At 46.0% G+C, this 17,175-nt stretch overlaps 1 protein-coding gene across 3 annotated transcripts in view; it reads right to left on the bottom strand.

Moving 5' to 3' along the window:
- Nucleotides 1-1,775: 1,775 nt before the first annotated feature.
- ZNRF1 (zinc and ring finger 1) overlaps nucleotides 1,776-17,175 on the bottom strand; it is an 83,432-nt gene continuing 68,032 nt past the window's right edge. Inside the window, exons 2-5 of one of the 3 annotated variants that reach the window (XM_080937176.1) lie at nucleotides 15,426-15,521; nucleotides 5,878-5,983; nucleotides 3,721-3,812; nucleotides 1,776-2,891 (exon numbers count right to left, since the gene is read on the bottom strand). In XM_080937176.1, the coding sequence (XP_080793302.1) occupies nucleotides 3,755-3,812; nucleotides 5,878-5,983; nucleotides 15,426-15,521 (260 nt within the window). In that variant the 3' untranslated portion in view covers nucleotides 1,776-2,891; nucleotides 3,721-3,754. The remainder of the gene's footprint in view (nucleotides 2,892-3,720; nucleotides 3,813-5,877; nucleotides 5,984-15,425; nucleotides 15,522-17,175) is intronic. The other 2 variants (XM_080937177.1, XM_080937178.1) reach the window with 2 other exon arrangements.

Raw genomic sequence — 17,175 nt, 5'->3', positions numbered from 1 at the left:
CAGAATTCTAGAGGGCTGTCTGGATGGACAGTGACACACACAAGTGCCACCTGGGAAGCCCAGACAAGCCTAGTCCCACCCTCACACCAGGCACTGGCAATCTGGGTCCAAATTCAGAGGACATGACAGCCAGCAGAGGGCTTTGGTGTGCCAGGTGGGGGCGGAAGTCACTGGGGATGGGATGAGCACCAGCCTAGAGAGCCTAGAATAGCACCCGGTGTGGGGCTCAGTGCTGCCCCAACCAACTCAACCACGGGACTCAGCCACAGCACTGCCAAAGCAGCCGGGCTCACACAGCCAAGGTGGGTACACAAAGCCTGTCTCCAGGCCCAGGGGTCAGACAAGGAGATCTCTTTGAGGGCTGGGCCCTGCCCCGCCAGCTCTGCTGGTAGGATTATATATAGAACAGGGAGACACAGTTGCCAGGCAGAAGCTGGAGGTGCTGGGAATAGAACAGTGCCCTTTGCAGTGACAAAGCTACAAGGAAACCTGCTGAGCATGTGCTAGGCCTTTGGAGGCAGGTCCCCAACACTCACAGAACTGAGCCGCATGACTGTGCCCCACTTCACATGCAAGGAATCAAGTTCAGGTGAATGCAGTTACTTGCTCACCATTCTGCCAAGAAGTAAAGTGCCTCAGTACGGATAAGAGCCGAGTTTCTAGCCACTGACAATGGTCACAGTTCAGGTCCCGAGGTCTCTGACACTCAGGCTCTAAGTAAAGCACGCTGAGTTCTCTGTACTTGCCTACCTGCCCTGGTTCACATGTGTCTACTGGCCTTGAACAAATGTCCTTGCACAGAGCAGTTGCTTCAGGAAGCATCTGAGGGCAAGGGTGGTAGCATAGTCCAAACTTGTGGGCCTGCGGGGACTGTGCCAAGACAGCAGTACAAGGGGCAGGTCTGGAAATATCACGGTAGAGAGGTGGCGCCATCTCCCACCAGAGCTTTCCTTAGCTGGCTCTGCAGGAGGCTCTGAAATGCAGCTCCTGGAACCTGGCTAGGAGACAGGCAGGTATGCACTACTGCCCCCTGTCCAGAGTTTCCTGCCCAGCCTGCAATTTGCCAACTTTTATGAGGCTGAGTGGCTGGTTCTGGTTCAAGGACTGTGAGCTGGAACAGGCCCAGGCCTCAGTGAAACATGCCCGTGAGTCAGCACTCAGCTGTGCATGGAGCAACAGGCAAACAGTACGGGATGGGGAGCAGAGGCTCTGAAGAATGGGCTGGGCCGGCATCTCGAGGTGCCCATATCCTTGCAGCCTCTGATGGCTGTAAAATCTTTGCCCATGAATATCTTTCCAGAAACATTCTGTCACAAGCAGAGATGACAGCAGACCGACAATCCATGATGCTTAAGAATTTATAAACTTCAAAGACACAGCCGAGCCACCATGTCGAGCCTCTGCCCAGGAGTGGCTAAGCCATTACAGGTGCTGAGGGGGTATGGGATGGGAGGTGGACAGAGGGAACTGGTGTTTGCCTTCCAATTTGATTGTGTAACAACATCTCATTAAAATAAAACCCCACAGTGCATCTTCTATTACACACTATTCTAACACCATATCAAAACACCTTGACTGATGAAGATAAGCTTTTCTCCTCAGCTTTGAACAGTTTTAAAACATCTCTGTAAGGTTTGGGTTTTTTTTTTTTTGGTTTGTTTTTTGTTTTGTTTTTTTTTTTGAATTTTAATATATAAATACAGAAACCTATCCTGCATGGGTTGATGTCATGTGTGACTATCAATGGCTAAAATATTTTCCACGTGCCTGAAAACAGGGTACGCAGTACATAGTCCTTTAGTAAATCTAAGTTTTCTCAGAAAAAAAAAATGCACAAGGGCCTAGGAAAAACATCCTGGCATTTTTTTTTCAGTGTATTTGCAATTGTTAAATCCTCTAATGGGATCAGATCCAGGAGGAAAGGCAGGGAAGACGGGGTGGAGGGGAAGTGTCCATGGTGGGCTCTTCATCTCCCTCTTTTTTTGGCAAAGAAATCAAGACATCGGAAATTTAGGGGGAGAAAAGTGCAAAACCAAGCCAGAAAAGTGGGACAGAAGAACAAGAAAACAAAAATCAAATCCCCCAAGGTAGAAAGGTTAGTGGTGCGAGAGCTAACTGGGGTGTTGGGCAACGGAAGTGACGTGTGCACACCTGCCTGCCCACCCGCCCACCATCAAAGCGCTAGGGGTGAGGACATGGCGAGGCTTGCTTCTGTCACGGAGGATTTTAGCTGGGCAGCAAACAGCAGTCTGTAAACATCACAAGGGAAAACACCAGTCGACACGAGACTTTTATAGAATTTTTTGTTGTTTGTAAACACTTTTTAAAGACAGAAGACCCACAATGCCTTTCAAAGGTGAAAAAGAAAATGCCCTTTCCCTCCTGGGTCGAGGGTGAGGGGAAGGATAGAGGTCAATTCATTCTTCTCTCAGACTCGCTCTCATCCACTGGGTGTCCTCAGGGAGGACCATTTTCTGGAAGTCAGTGCAGAAGGGTGCCCTGTTCTCTCTGGTGTCCCAAGCTCAGCTCTGTCCAGTGTCCGAGGAGCCTCCTCCCAGGAACAGGGGCTGGCTGTCCCTGTATGGGTCGGAAGAAGTCAGTCCGGCTCCATCTCTCTCCATCTCACCGTGGCAGCAGCGTGTGTCCCCCTGAGGGCAGGCTGGTCAGCTGGGACATCTGGTTCAGTCCAGGCAGGCAAGCCCATCAGAAGCCAAACATCATGCCGGCAATTTGGACCTGCACTCTGGAGCTGGGATCCAATCCCTCTGCCTCACTCTCCTCTCCCTTGTTTGTCATCAGATTTTGAGGTGAGGGTAAAAAGAGCCAATGTCCCTGATTTGCCTGACACCGTCAGCTGTTCTGGGCATTTACTTGGAATAAATAAAATAAACCTAACAAAAGAAAACACAAAAAGAAGAGAGAGAAGAAAAGGGATCCTGCCAAACCTTTGGATATGAGGTCAAGTGGAAATGGGCTATTAGTTTTTTGGGGGGATTATGTTCTATTTGCCAGGATAAAAATGAACAAAAGTGAGAGAATGCCCACCACAGCCCTCAAAGGCACAGGTAGGGTGGGGAACAGCATGAGGGGGTAGTTAAACAGGGTACCCGGGGGGAAGAAATGGAGGTCAGATCCAATGGTACAAAGGAACACAAATGCATGTGTGGGTGGGAGGTGCCTGCTGTTGAGACATTGTGCCACAGACAGACAGACTGAGTGTGGCCTGGAACCCTCAGATTTCAGATTCCCCTAGAAGTGGGGAAGGCAGCCAGCAGGTGGAAGAACCAGCCGTGAAAAGATCAGACAATCTCTTTGCAGTGGCCAGTGTCTGTTCCCCAGGTCATCTACTCAGTGATTCTTCCCTTTCAGAACAGAGTCTCTGAGAGGGGAGGGAGGGTGAGACAGCTGCAGAGCCTGACGGGGTCTTATCTGCTTCAGCCCATATACCCTGCAAGGGACCTTTCTGCCTCTCCTGAGGGAAAGGAACCCAATCCTACCTTTGCATGGAGTTTTTCACAAGTATGTTACTATCTCTCTTTTATGCTCCCCCAACTCCCAGGAACATCCCTTCACTTCCTGGGGACTGCTCCCTGAGGAGATGGCTTGTCTCTCTGCTTCTGTTTCTCCTTGATGGGGTGTGTATCAGGCTGACCAATTCCTCTCCCCCAGCTCCCAGAAACTTGATGCTTAGCCCAGAACCCCCATCAAGTATGGGCTCACCTTTGAGAGGAGTCAGCAAGCAGGCCCAGCAGGGTCAATCAGCAGGGTGTTCTGGACAAGATCTGTTCACTTCAAACCATGAGTCTATGCAGCTGGAGTGGGGCATCAAGGGGAAACACATTAACTGCTGACCTTTCAAGGGGTTGGACTCTCACGAAGGGCTTTTTAAATCTCTCCTGAAAGGATCCCAGGGAAACATGACTATGCCTCCAACCCCATTGAAGTAGGAGAAGGAAGATTATCAACAATGATATCCTAAGGGTGGGAGGGCAGAAGGGAGCTTGAGAGATGGGTCAGTGGTTGGGAGTGAGTGATGCTGCTTTCCAGAGGACCCAAGTTTGGTTCACACCACCTGTCTGTTGGTTCACAGCCACTCCATAAATCTAGTTCCAGAGACCTCACCCCTCTGACCTTTGTAGGCCCCTACATTCTGATGCATATATACACAAATGCACACAAATACCCATAATTTAAAATTCATGAAAGTAATAGTTTTAAAAAAGAATAATCCTGAGGGTTTGGGATTAACCCTAGAGCTCAGTAGTTAAGAGCCCTAATTGATGTTTTAGAAGAGCCAGGTTCAGTTCTTAGCACTCAAACTGTGGCTCACAAACATCTTTAAGTCCAAGTCCTGGGGATTCAATACTCTGTTCTGGTCTCAGCAGGAATCAGGCACACTCGTAGTGCATGTAAATACATGCAAGCAAAATACCCATGCACATAAAATGAAAAGGTAAGTGGGTATGCTGGTGGTAAGTGGTGCATACCTGTAATCCCAGCATTTGAGAGGCAGAGGCAGGTGGGATCTCTGTAAATTCAAGGCCAGACTAGTTTACAGAGTAAGCTCTAGGAAAACCAAAGCTACATAGTGAGACCCTGACTCAATAAACTAAATAATAAATATAAAGATTAATAGAATAAAAATAAATAGAAATAAAAAGGAAAAATAAAACAATGATCCTGGTTCAGCAGGAGGCAGAAGCAGTAGGTAAAGGCCCTGGGCCTTGCAGAAAGGGCACAAGTGGTCTTGTGAAGCTCAGAGCCCAAGTACAGGGAGCCCAGGGCAGCAGCAGATAATACTAAGAAGGTGAGAGCATGTGGACTATATGTAGGGCAGCAGGCTACCTGTTTCTAAGGTCTGAGAGGGAGGAAGTAGGACCAGATACAAGAGGCGGCCAGTGATGAGGATGACTAGATCTTGGGTGAGTCTACCTAGCTTAGATATAGCAGTAGGAAGGAGAGCTAGACCCTTGGGCTCTTTGACATTGCTAAATAAGTGAGCCTGGGCTGGGGCAGGGGTATAGTAAGGTCTCGGTCTCCAGTGTTTATAGTGGAGTGTCTGCAGCAAAGAAGAAACAGCAAGTACTCCAAGACACTGTCCCAAGACACTGTAAAGCCATATCTGAACATTTTCAAAGAGTAACTAAACATAATCTGCTTAGGTCTCCTCAGGGCCAGGGTTTTCCTTTCATGGTTCTGGTTAGTGCCTTCCTGAGATGTTGCAGGGATCTGTGCCAGACCAAGAACCACAGTTCTCCCAAGGTTAATCACACACAGGCACAGCGATGACACTGAAGACCAGTAGTCCTGGGTTGGGCTTAGAAAAGTCCCCGTGCCAGGAACCAGTGTGGGCCGGAGGAACAGGGAGCAGGTGCAGGCCCAGGAATACATGGTGTACTCCTGCCCTGGAGAAGGAGGTGTCTTCTTTCCAGTTAGGGAAAAGATGGAGGGGACTGCTGGAGGCAGAGGACAAATCTTGGCCTGGCTAATTATAGCAGCTCGTTTCTTACAGGTAGTGGTTTTTCCTGCTCTTAGCCCTTGGGAGAGGAGAGTTCCATACAACAGCAAGGACACCAGCTCTACCCTTGCTACCTCTCTCTGCACGACAGGGTTTAGAGAGGAGTAAGTCAAGCTCCAGGTGCAATCTTATATACCTCCAAGCCAGATCTACCCACTGGCTCCTGTCATCTGGACTGCTGATGCAGAGTTGAACCTTCAACAATTCACTTCTGCTCTGCCCTTGCTATGACTGACCCCCATCAGAGAGCAAAGAGTATACAAGCCATCCCATAACCCAAAAGGACTGGATGACTAGTGAAGGGGATCTATCCATTAGATGTGGGACCTGGAAGAGTTGTTCCTGCCTGACCCTTGTACCTTTTGTGATAGATGCACAGGCAAGGCAGCCTGGCTATCGTGTCCCCCTGAAGCAGCTCCTCCAGGCAGATCACACACTCACCCGCATCTTTAGTCAGCACATCATCTGCAAGAGAGACGGGGATACCAACAGAGTTAATCACCAGCAGGTGGGTGGCACAGAACACACACAGGTCTATGAGCTACTTGCAGACCTAACCACTATGCATTTGAAACACACATTTTATGTGGAACACAGCAATGGGAGAAACACGCAAATAACTAGAAGAGTTTTCTGACTGAAGTACCAGGGGCATGGAAAAGGTACTTATTCAGACTGCTCAGGAGAGGCTTTGGAGAACTTCACAATGATCTGAGCCATAAACTGGGGTAGGAGGGATGAGAATCTAGGAAAGAAAACAGCCTCGGACACCTGGAAACTTCAGGAAGTCTATCTACTAAGACAGGTTGCAAAGAAACTCAAGGAATCAGAGGCAGGGGTGAAACCAAGTCCCTAGGAGCAGATTCATGCTGTGCTGTGGAACCCCAGTCTGTCTCCTTTGCTTAGCTAAGAGGCGCTAGAGGTAGAGAAGGAGAGCTCACTTGGAGACAAGTCTGACCATGCAGCAACAGCACATGTGCTACCAAGGGCAGAGCATCAGCATGTTTATGTCATTAAGACACTCTACAGAAAAAGGCCATGCTAGAGAGTGATGAACCCTACCGGTGTCTATTAGGTATATCCATAGGACATACTAATGAAAACTTCCAGATGTGGAGACCTTCACTTTAGTCTAGATGTAAGGACAACACGTACAGACAGTAGGATAAAGAGACTGTTCAAGGACACAATTTAAACTAACCTCCAATAAAGTCACAGACAGGCACAATAATGCTCTGACACAAAGTCACCATGAAGTTCCCTGACCACAGCACAACATCCAGCAAGTATAATGAGATTCTGTATGTTTTTCTCTGAACCAAAGGACCTTACAAGCTAGCAGGGCACATGGTGCCATGTGTGAATGATAAAAGGGAAGCCCAGAGAAGTCCTGTGTTTTGCCCTTGTCAGGGAGCTCGTAAAGGGTTGTGCAAGACTGGGTGGGGCCTTTGTTCTGGGACCTCTCTCCCACAGCTGCTTCTTCGTGTCCTGACTATTTTAGTAGTAAAACTCTTCAGTATTCATAAGATATGGATTATTCATAGGCTAAAAGGGCCTAGCAACTCAAATTTCCCTATAAAGAATCCTGGGAAAAAGGAATAATACAGATAAAATTTGATATTGAAGTTCCTGTTCGTAGGAGTTGTAAAAGAAGTCACTTGGATCCCAGGACACAAGATGACTTATGGTCACCACTTTCTCCTTTACTATTTAGTTAAGTCAAGTGTGCAGTAGAAAGGGCACCATGGACTTAAAAAGCGGAAGAACACCCTCAAGTGGCTTTAAAGCACTAGGTACCATATATAACTGTTGGTGCACACAAGGAAAACTGTGAAAATATACCTTTACAGTGAAAGAAAGGGGTATTAGAAGTAAAGCACACACTTAAATCCTGAACAAAGTGTATGAAGCCAGGCATAGAAACCAAGCCTTCAATTCTAGGACTCAGGAGATAGAGGCAGGAGGAGCTTTGTGAGTCAGTTCCAGGACAACCTGGGCTACAAAGTAAGACCCTGTTTCAAGAAAGAAATGCACTGGTGTGGTGGTTTGAATAGACCTCTCATAGACTCACAGATGTTTAATCACTGGGCAGTGGTGTACTTGACAGGGATGAGGAGGTGTACAGCCTTAATGGAGAAAGTATGTCACTGGAGGGTGGGTTTTAGGGTTTCAAATGCTTATGCGAAGTCCAATGTCTCTCTCTTCCTGCTGCTAACTTCCAGATGTAGAACTCTCAGCTACCTCTCTAGCACCCCGTCTGTCTGTGTACCACACAATGCTTCCTGCCATGGGCTAAACGGGCTCTGAAACCGAAAGCCATCCCCAATGAAATGTTTCCCTTTATAAGAATTGCTGTAGTCACTGTGTCTCTTCCCAGGATGAGTCCACTAAGACAACTGGAATTTGCATTTTACTTGGGAATGTATTCAAACGATAAGATAGGTTGTGACTAGACAAAGGGGATATAATACCTAATATACAATGCAGAGCCCAGGGGACAGTGGTCTTTGCTAGTGAACAGGCTTTCAACTTTGACGTGCCTGATGTTCTTCACAGGAACATAGATGGGAAGAAAAGTTGCTTAGTCTAGAGTCTAGAGATGGCAGAGTTATTCTGGAGACATCCTTGGCCATTTCTTCCCTATTCTCTGGGGCATCTCACCCCTGGACATGGACTTTCAGACTATAGCCCTCATTGTCTTTTTCCCCAGATTCCAAACCAGCGTGTGTGCATGTGCCCGAGCACACACACACACAAAATCTAAAAAAAGATTAAAGGAGAAAAGTGAGGAAGACATCTGATGTTGAATGCTGGCCTCTACATGTGCTCACATATCCCATCCCCTTCAAGAAAGTATGCTGGGACGGATGGCATAGTGCGTAACTTGCTGTAGAGCCCGACAACTGGATGCTAATCCCTGGTATCCACCTAATCTGCACTACACTGTCTTCTGGTTTCCACTTGTGCACAATGATACACACCCCCAAGTGGGCATGTGCTTGAGCATATACACATCCGCACACGTGCACGAGCGCGCGCGCACGCACGCACGCACGTGCGCGCACACACACACACACACACACGAATGAGCATGTACAAGCATAGGCACTCACTCTAAATAAAAGGAAGAAGGAAAGGAAGGAGGCAGAAAGGAAGGAGCTCCCATAATTCACTTCCAGAACTCTAAAGAGCAAAGGAGGGAACAGCATCATAAAGCAAAAGCTCTGCATCCCAGAACAGAACTCTGGGGATCTACTGGAACAGTGTACTGGTCACCATGTCCTGGATGCCATCATGAAACTCCTGTCCCACCAAAACATTCCTGCAGTGAGGAATCCTGGCAAGTCCTGGAACACCCTTGAGTCTTCAATATACAATCCTACTGTATCAGAACCTTTTGTTTTCTGTTTGTTTGAGACAGGCTTTCTTTATGTAGCTCTTGTTGTCCTAGAACTCCGAGACTACCTGCCTCCCTGTCTCCAGGGGGCTAGGACTGCCTGGCCACCCAGCTTTTTTGCTAAGAGAAAGTTGGTCATTTCAAGAGCCTGGGCAACACTATGGCCAAAGATTTCACACTCACACACACACACACACACACACACACACACACACACAGAGAGAGAGAGAGAGAGAGAGAGAGAGAGAGAGAGAGAAAGAGAGAGAGAGGTATGTTAAAGTCAACAGCATTCATGCAGAGGACTCTTCCTCCTTCCTCTCTTCTCTGCAGCTCCCTCAGCTTCTGGTAGGCCCTAGTTCAGGGCTGCCACAAGAAGGCTCAGAAGGCTAAGAGCTCATGGCTGGAGCTCTGTGGGTCACTGGCCTCCCTGACTGAGCCCTTGCCCTTGATCAAGCATTTGTTCTTTTGTTTCTGAGCACTGGCTGGACCAGTAAAACTGGTCTTGCGTTCCCTAAATTTTAAAAAATAATCTGGCAGGCAACTACTGGAGGCCTTCCAGCCCTACCCTCAGGCCAACCCTCAGATTAAGAAAAACACTACTTTCTATCTGCCTCATTTAGGAGCTTTCTACTTTTTTCTCCCTAATTTAACTAAATTTCATCTTACATAAGCATCATGAATTTCAAAAATATTTCTACTGGTGCCAGCAGCTGTGGAAGGTGAGTGTGAATGTGTGTGTGCATGTGTATGTCTTCAGGGCAGTGACCAGGGAGTTCCAGAGCTTGCACATCCCTTGCTTACCAGCCCTCTCCCCACCCCACTCTCCTTTCCCTACTTCTAGAAAGGGAGCAGAACCTCACACAAACAGGCACACACTCTACCTCTGAGCTGCACTGCCCTCCAGTCGCTTAAAAACTTTTTTTTTTAAAGATTCATTTTATTATTTTGTGGGTATGAGTGCTTTGCCCACATGTATGTCTGTACTACATGTGTGTCTGCTCTCTGAGGCGGTGGTGACTCTTCTTGTGAGTGCTGAGAATTAAACTAGGGCCCTGGCAAAGAACAATTTACTCTTTACCACTGAGCCAACTTTCCAGACCCTCCTGTCACTTTCCATGAAAAACAGAACTCCACCAGCACTGAAGAAAGCCTCCCATTGCCCCTTCCTAGAAAGACTCCAAGAACTCGTGGCTTATTGCCAGGTATCTCCTCCTTACATTTTTCTTTTTCAATTTTTATTTTAAAGAGTTAGTCATGTGTATAGGTATTTTACATATGTATGTCTGTGTGCCACAGGTGTTTCTGGTGCTTGTGGACCCCTTGAAACTGGAGTTAAACTGGCATGTAGGTGCTGGGGATCTAATCCAGCACCCCCATGAGCAGGAAGAACAGCCAAACTCCTAACTTCTGAACCACCTTTCCATTTAGATTCACTTATTATTATTATTTTAAATAGGTAAAGTCTGTGAGGCTGGGGTGATAATAAACTAGGCAGAGCATGTTACCATGCCAGAGGTTTTGGTGTAAGGACCCAAGAATTCACATTTTGTTTGAATTCAAGACATGTCCAAAGGAATCCAGGCCACACACAAACCTAGGTAGCAAACACTGTCCTCTTACCTTTAGTGACTTTAGAGAAAAGGAGAAGAGGAAGAGGAAGAGGAAGAGGAGAAAGAGCCTCCTTTCTGCACTAGCCACATGGACAGAAGAGCCAGACAGACTCTGAAGCCCCCCAATCTCCTTAGAATAAACTACTCACAGGACTAGAGGTGAAGTTTGTGGTTTACATACAGGGACAAGTGGCTTTTCATGTAAAGGATGAAGAAAAAGCAAGGAGCAGAGGGAGAGTCACAGTGGTTCTGCCTTAAGATGGCCAACCTGTTCTTCCTCTAACCTGTGGGTTGTGACCCCTTTGAGGTCAAACAACCCTTTCACAGAGGTTGTCTAAGACTATCTCGCATACCCAGATGTATATATAATGTATATACTTTACATTATAATTAATAATTAGCAAAATAGGAGCTATGCAGTAGCAACAAAGATTTATTTAAGACTGGGGTCACCACACCATGGACTGTGTTAAAGGGTCGCAGCATTAGGAAGGATGAGAATCAGTGCCCTAAGGGACTTTCTCCAGGTTGCTGGTAAAAGAGACATCGATTCAGGTGATACAGAAAATCTGGGTTCTCTAGAAAGGAGCAGAGACTCACCTTCCATTCCCTACATTAGCATAAGAGGTGCTTGAATAAAAATGGCCCCCAACAGGTTTGTACAGAATAGTACTATTAGGAGGTGTGGCCTTGTTGGAGGAATTGATTCAGTCTCTTCCTATGGCCTACAGATCAAGATGTAGAACTCTCAATTTCTCTTCCAGCACCACATCTGCCTATGTGCTGCCATGCTTCCCACCATGATGAAATGGACTAAACCTCTGAAACTGTAGGCCAGCCCTAATTAAATGTATTCCATTATAGGACTTGCTGTGGTCATGTCTCTTCATAGCAGTAGAGGCCTCAACTTAGACAGAAGTTAGTTAGTGCTGGGAAGCAGGACTGACCATGCTTTTGTTTGGAGGCATGTGGACTTTGGAACTTTGGATTAGAAAAACAGCTGGAAAAAAAAAAAAAGAAAGAAAAACAGCTGAATGTTTAAAGTAGGACTTAATGGGCAATCCTAGTAGGAACATGGAAGACAGTGGTATTAAGGGTGATTTGAACTGTGGGGGCCTGGCTCAAGAGTTTTGGAGAAGAATGTTAGCATATAGGCTAAAGGCCATTCTTAGGATATTTTGGCTAAGAATGTGGCTGCTTTCTTCCCTTGTCCAAAAGTCTGCCTGAAGGTAAATGGAAGAGTTTTGGATTAGTTGCATCAGCAGAAATCTCAATACAGCCTGGTATTGACTGTTGTGTGGTTATTAGTATTCACTGTTATGAAGAAGATCCATAATGAAAATGAGCAAGCTGAGCAAGAAAAAAAAATAGAAAATATACAGTTCAAGGAGAAAAGGGGCACCAGGAAATGGAATGAAGCTAAAACTTGTGTTCAAGGAGACAGATTCAAAGAAAGCCTGATATTAGATGGAATAAAGGCAGTGCTGACCTCAGGGCTTACCCAGCTAAAGAACAGTTTAGAACTAGGAGTGGTGCTGCTTCCTTTAATCCCAGAATTCAGAAGGCAGAGGCTGGCAGATCTCTAAATTCAAAGACATCCTTGTTTACAGAGTGAGTTCTAGGACAGCCAGGCTTAATCAGTTTAGGAAACCATGGAAAACAGAAAGCTGGTGAAGATGTAATTGAATGAGGTAGCCATGTTCTAGCCTCAGCAAGCAGCAGAACCTGTCAACTTCAGCCACGTGGTTCTGGCTTTAGAGTCAAGGATAGAAGGGGGTTATGGAATCTCCCTCTGTGACTAAAGAAAGTCACTGAGGCCAGACATGTGTCAAGGGCATCCCTGCATGGAGGCCTAGGGAGACCACAGTGTGAAGCTATGAAAGTGAAGCTTGATTACTTTGGAGACCCCCAAATGTTGCAGATGTCAGAGCCATGAGATACCTGCAGAGGAAAGCTGCTAACAGGGTGGAACCAGCCCAAGAAAAGAAGTGTGCTGCAGTCAACAAAGATGAAAGGAGTTGGAGATCTGAAGACTGACATCAGACATGGAGATGCAGAGTTTGGAGTTTGCCCAGCTGGTTTCCTGTCTCACTTTAGTCCAGTGGTTCTTCACTACGCTCCCCTTTGGAATGGTAATGAGCCATTTTATGTGGAAAATATATGATCTGTTTTTTGACTTTGATTTTATAAGGGATTACAGTTAAAAGAGATTGCATGAGTCTTAGAAGAGACTTTAAAGTTTAAACAGTGCTGATATTATGACAGACTATGGGGACTTTTGAAGTTGGACTAAATGCATATTGCTTTATGACGTGGGTATAAGCCTTAGGGGGACAGGGAGCGGAATATAGTGGTTTGAATAAAAAAATGGCCTCCATAGGTCATAGGGAGTGGCACTATTAGAGGAGTTACGTCCTTGTTGGAGGAAGTGTGATTCATTTTCCTGCAGCTGTCTACTAATCCAGATGTAGAACTCTTAGCTTCTCCTCCAGCACCATGTTTCCCACTATGATGATAATGGATTAAGCCTCTAAAACTGTAAACCAGCCCCAATTAAACGGTTTCCGTTATAGGAGTTGCTGTGGTCATGGTGTCTCCTGACAGCAACAGAAACCCTAATTTAGACAGCATATGAAGTGATTTCATTTTGGGTGGCTCTGACAGCACTTTGTCTGCCATAGACATTATTACAAAGTTCTCCCCAGTGACTCTGAAAGCCAAGCTCTCTTAGGCCAAGCCCCCTCTAAAGCTTCTTTGTGCTACAACAGCAAAGGCAGTGTCTACAGAGAGCTCTCGCCAGCAGCCTACAGGACAAAACAGTTTTCATAGGGTCTCAACACATGTGGGACAGAAGTAAATGCAGTACTTGAAGTCATGACGGTGGTAAACTGTGAGACACAGGACCTCTCCTTCACAGTCCCAGGCAGAGACAGGGACAAAGCTTAGCTTGAGCAGGGAAAGGCTAGTTCCAGCAGTCACAGGGGAAAAGGACAGACTGTCTGCAGGGAAGAAAGGGGACCACTGGGAGAAAAGACAGGGCCAAAGCCTGGCACATCCAGAAGTCTCTAGGCCACATCGACCAAGATCGACAACATGCCCTCCTGCTACTGGGATCCTTTGGCCAGGCAAGTAAGAGATATAAGAACACAAATCTTCTTGGAAAGATTTAAAATCTATAAAATATAATTTTATTTTATATTATATTTTACAAAGCCCTACATTCTATTCTAGTTCCCCAAATATAAAATATGGGGTGGGAGGTGCTTGAATAGAATCAAGGGTCTTGTGCATAGTAAACAAGCATTCTACCACTGAGCCATATCTCTAGCCCTTGACATTTTTGACTATGGACATGATACTAAAAAAATTTTTTTTTAGATTCTAGATTTTCACATTAGAGATGTTTGACTGTTTATACCTATACAAATGTTCAAAGATTTGAAAAACTCCAAAATCTAAAACATCTCCTAAGAATTTCATGTCAGACCTACTTAACCTGTGGTTGGATGTTTTTTCAGAGAATCAAGTGGCTTAGACGTGTCTGATTTATTGCCTAGGAGTCATGAGCCCTCCCTGTGCTGATATTGTGATCAAGGACACTTCTGGAGGCAGGAGAATGTCCTTAGACACTCTTACTGCCTACTCTGCCTTTAACCTGAGAAGGTGGGCCTGCCTTTTGGGGCTGAGGGCCCCCTTCTGATCTACTGTTGGCCTTTCACCCTCCTGGCAATCACTGTCAGAGCAGACAAACACAGAGGAACAGAAAGCAGAGAAATGGCAGCACAGTCAGGGCAGCATCAAGGTGGTCTATCCTCGGGAGCCTTGCTGTTTCCATGGCAGCTTTAATTTCCTAAATACTGCCATGTGCAAAGCTCTGTGCTAAAAGGCTTTATGTGCAAAGATGGCTATCCTCATTTTATGGGCCAGAAAACCGAGGTTGTCCTAGACTAAACAACTTGTCTAAGTTATAGTCAGTGAACAGCAGAGGAAGATTGACTTCTGATCATCTGAACTCCAGAAACTTATAACAAACCAGACAGATTTGGCACTCAACTTTATCCCCAGAAACATGCTAGAGTGACAAGTGTTACAGAATCCCCCAGATGCTCTGATTCCATCCCTGCTAGATTCATACTCAATTCTTTTTGTTTGTTTGTTTTTTTCATCAAGGCAAGCTTCTCTGTGTATCCTTGGCTGTCCCGGAAGCTCAACTCTATAGACCAGGCTGGTCTCAAACTCACAGAAATCCATCCACCTGCCTCTGCCTCCCGAGTGCTGTATTAAGGGCATGCTCCATCACTGGTCAACTTCTATTAATTTCTAACACAGCTTCTAAGTAGGAACCCACAGAGGAACTCTTACCACTAATCTCCAAAGTAATCTACGGATTGAATTTATTCCTTCCAACTGCTGTCACATAGGTACTTACTGCTTAACCAGGTGTGTTAACCTGAGCTGCAAAGTAAAGAGGAAATGGTCAGGCCCTCAGTTCCCTGTGGGTACCACTAACACCATGGTTTTCCTTGCCCATAGTGAGATATTCTGTCTAGGCCGCTCTTGATAGCTCTTAGAGTAAGTCCATTTGTCTTGGAACCTACCATGGTCAGGGGCATCAATAGGGGAAAGAATGGCCATGTCAAACCAAAGGCCAATGAAGGCATATAGTGGCTGAGACCCTTCTTGCCATAGTAGCCCTGGCCCAGGACTTGCATTTTGGCCTCTCTTCAGTCACCCCAACTTATAACCAAGGCTCTCAAGAAAAGAGGGTTCCTTACCACTACACATACAGTGCTCCTTAAAGAAAATAACACAGAAACCCCCCCCCCCCCACCTGGAGGCTAGGCCCCAGCTGCCCAACTCATCTTGACATCAGGAAGCAGACAAGACAGAGTGCTCTTACCATTGTAGGACAGGCGAGGTTTGCTCAGACACATTATAAAGTGCATTTCCATCTCATCAGAAGCCACAGACTTAGAACAAATGGGGCACTTGAAACCTAAAAGAGAGGAAACAGCATGAACTATTTTCTCCAAACCAGTCGATATATCCAGCTGTGTGGGATCAGTGCTCAGGACAGAGCAGAGATCAATCTGTCCTTTACTCATTGAGACTTTACCTTTCTCCACAGCTGTTGGCTTTCAAGAGGGCACTCTGCCACACACCATTTAACAAAGTTGCTGACTTGACTTTCAATGGGGTCTAGTAGGCAAGACTAGAAAGGCAGCAAGCCAAAGCGGCTGAATAATATTTAAGTATCAGAGTTTAACACATTTTGGTCCCTCTGAAGGGAGGACTCATTACTGACATCTGCATCTACATCCCTCACCCAAGCATCCTTTGTATCTCATGAAACTAAGCCAGCTATATCCTTTAAGAACTGTATAGTGAGCAGGAGAAGGAGGGTGTGGGGTGTGGGGATCTCCAGAGGGTTCCTAAATGCTGCTAAGTAAAGTAGCTGTATCCAATGTTGGGTGAACACAGGCCATCATAATCTGCCATCTTCAGTCCGGGGTAACCTGGCCTGTTATACATCAAAGGGTTTCCTCAGAGTAGTAACAGTATTGGTAAGTTCTGGTGGAGGATTTCTGAGTTGAACTCTAATTAAGCAAAGCTAACTTCTTTTGTTTTTATGCTTGTCAAGACAGGGTTTTCTGTTTAACAGTCCTGACTGTCCTGGAACTTGATTTATAGACCAGGCTGGCCTCAAACTCACAGAGATCCACCTGTCTCTGCCTCACAAGTGCTGGGATTAAAGGTAAGGCCACCTGGTGGAAAGCTAACACACACACACACACACACACACACACACACACACACACTCTCTCTCTCTCTCTCTCATCTCATTTCAAACACACACACACACACACACACACACACACACACACACAGAGTCCCCTCTCCCACCCCAGCAGGCCAATGTACTGATGAACACGCCCAGTGATAAGACTGGTAAGATAGATGAATTAATATTTTAATCTTTTCCATTTTGTAATACTTAACAGTTTCAAAGAGATCAATTCTTTGCATGCAAATTCTATCACAGATCCAGCAACTTTGGAAAGTTACTGATTTATTTGCATCCATTTGTGCTTATCACAGTTTCTTTCTTTGGGGACAATGACTTTTACCTACCTGGCCTAGATGTGCTACCAGAACATAATGCATCTAACTACTGGTGCCGAGCTCACTCTTCTATTTGTTTTCAGGTAGAATTTTCATAGTTTGATGTTAGTAATGACCATCTACAGTATTTCTTTTTAAAATTTATGCATGTGTCACTTGCATATATGTATGCGTGGCACATATATGCCTGGTTCTCATGGAGGTCAGGAAGCATCATATTCCCTGGAACTGGAGTTACAGATGGCTGTGAGCTACCATATGGGTCCTGGGAATCAAACCTGGATCCTCTGCAAGAGCAGCTAATGCTGCTATTGAACCACTGAGCCTACTCCACTCAGCCTACTCCCCACCCTCTGCCTTTTTTGAGGTAGGGTCTCACTGTGTAGTCCTGGGTCATCTGGAACTTGCTATGTAGATTAGGCTGACCTTGATCTGCCAGTCTCTGCCTATCCTGCAACATTTTTTTTTTAAAAGAAAGAGATAAAAGGTCAAGCATTCAAATATACAGCCTGAAGACAGGAGTTCAC

The sequence above is a fragment of the Micromys minutus genome (genome assembly GCF_963924665.1).
Source record: "Micromys minutus genome assembly, chromosome: 24".
In the NCBI taxonomy this organism is placed as follows: Eukaryota; Metazoa; Chordata; class Mammalia; order Rodentia; family Muridae; genus Micromys; species Micromys minutus.
Note: the sequence above shows the minus strand (reverse complement) of the source record. Positions and strands in the feature narration are given on the sequence as shown.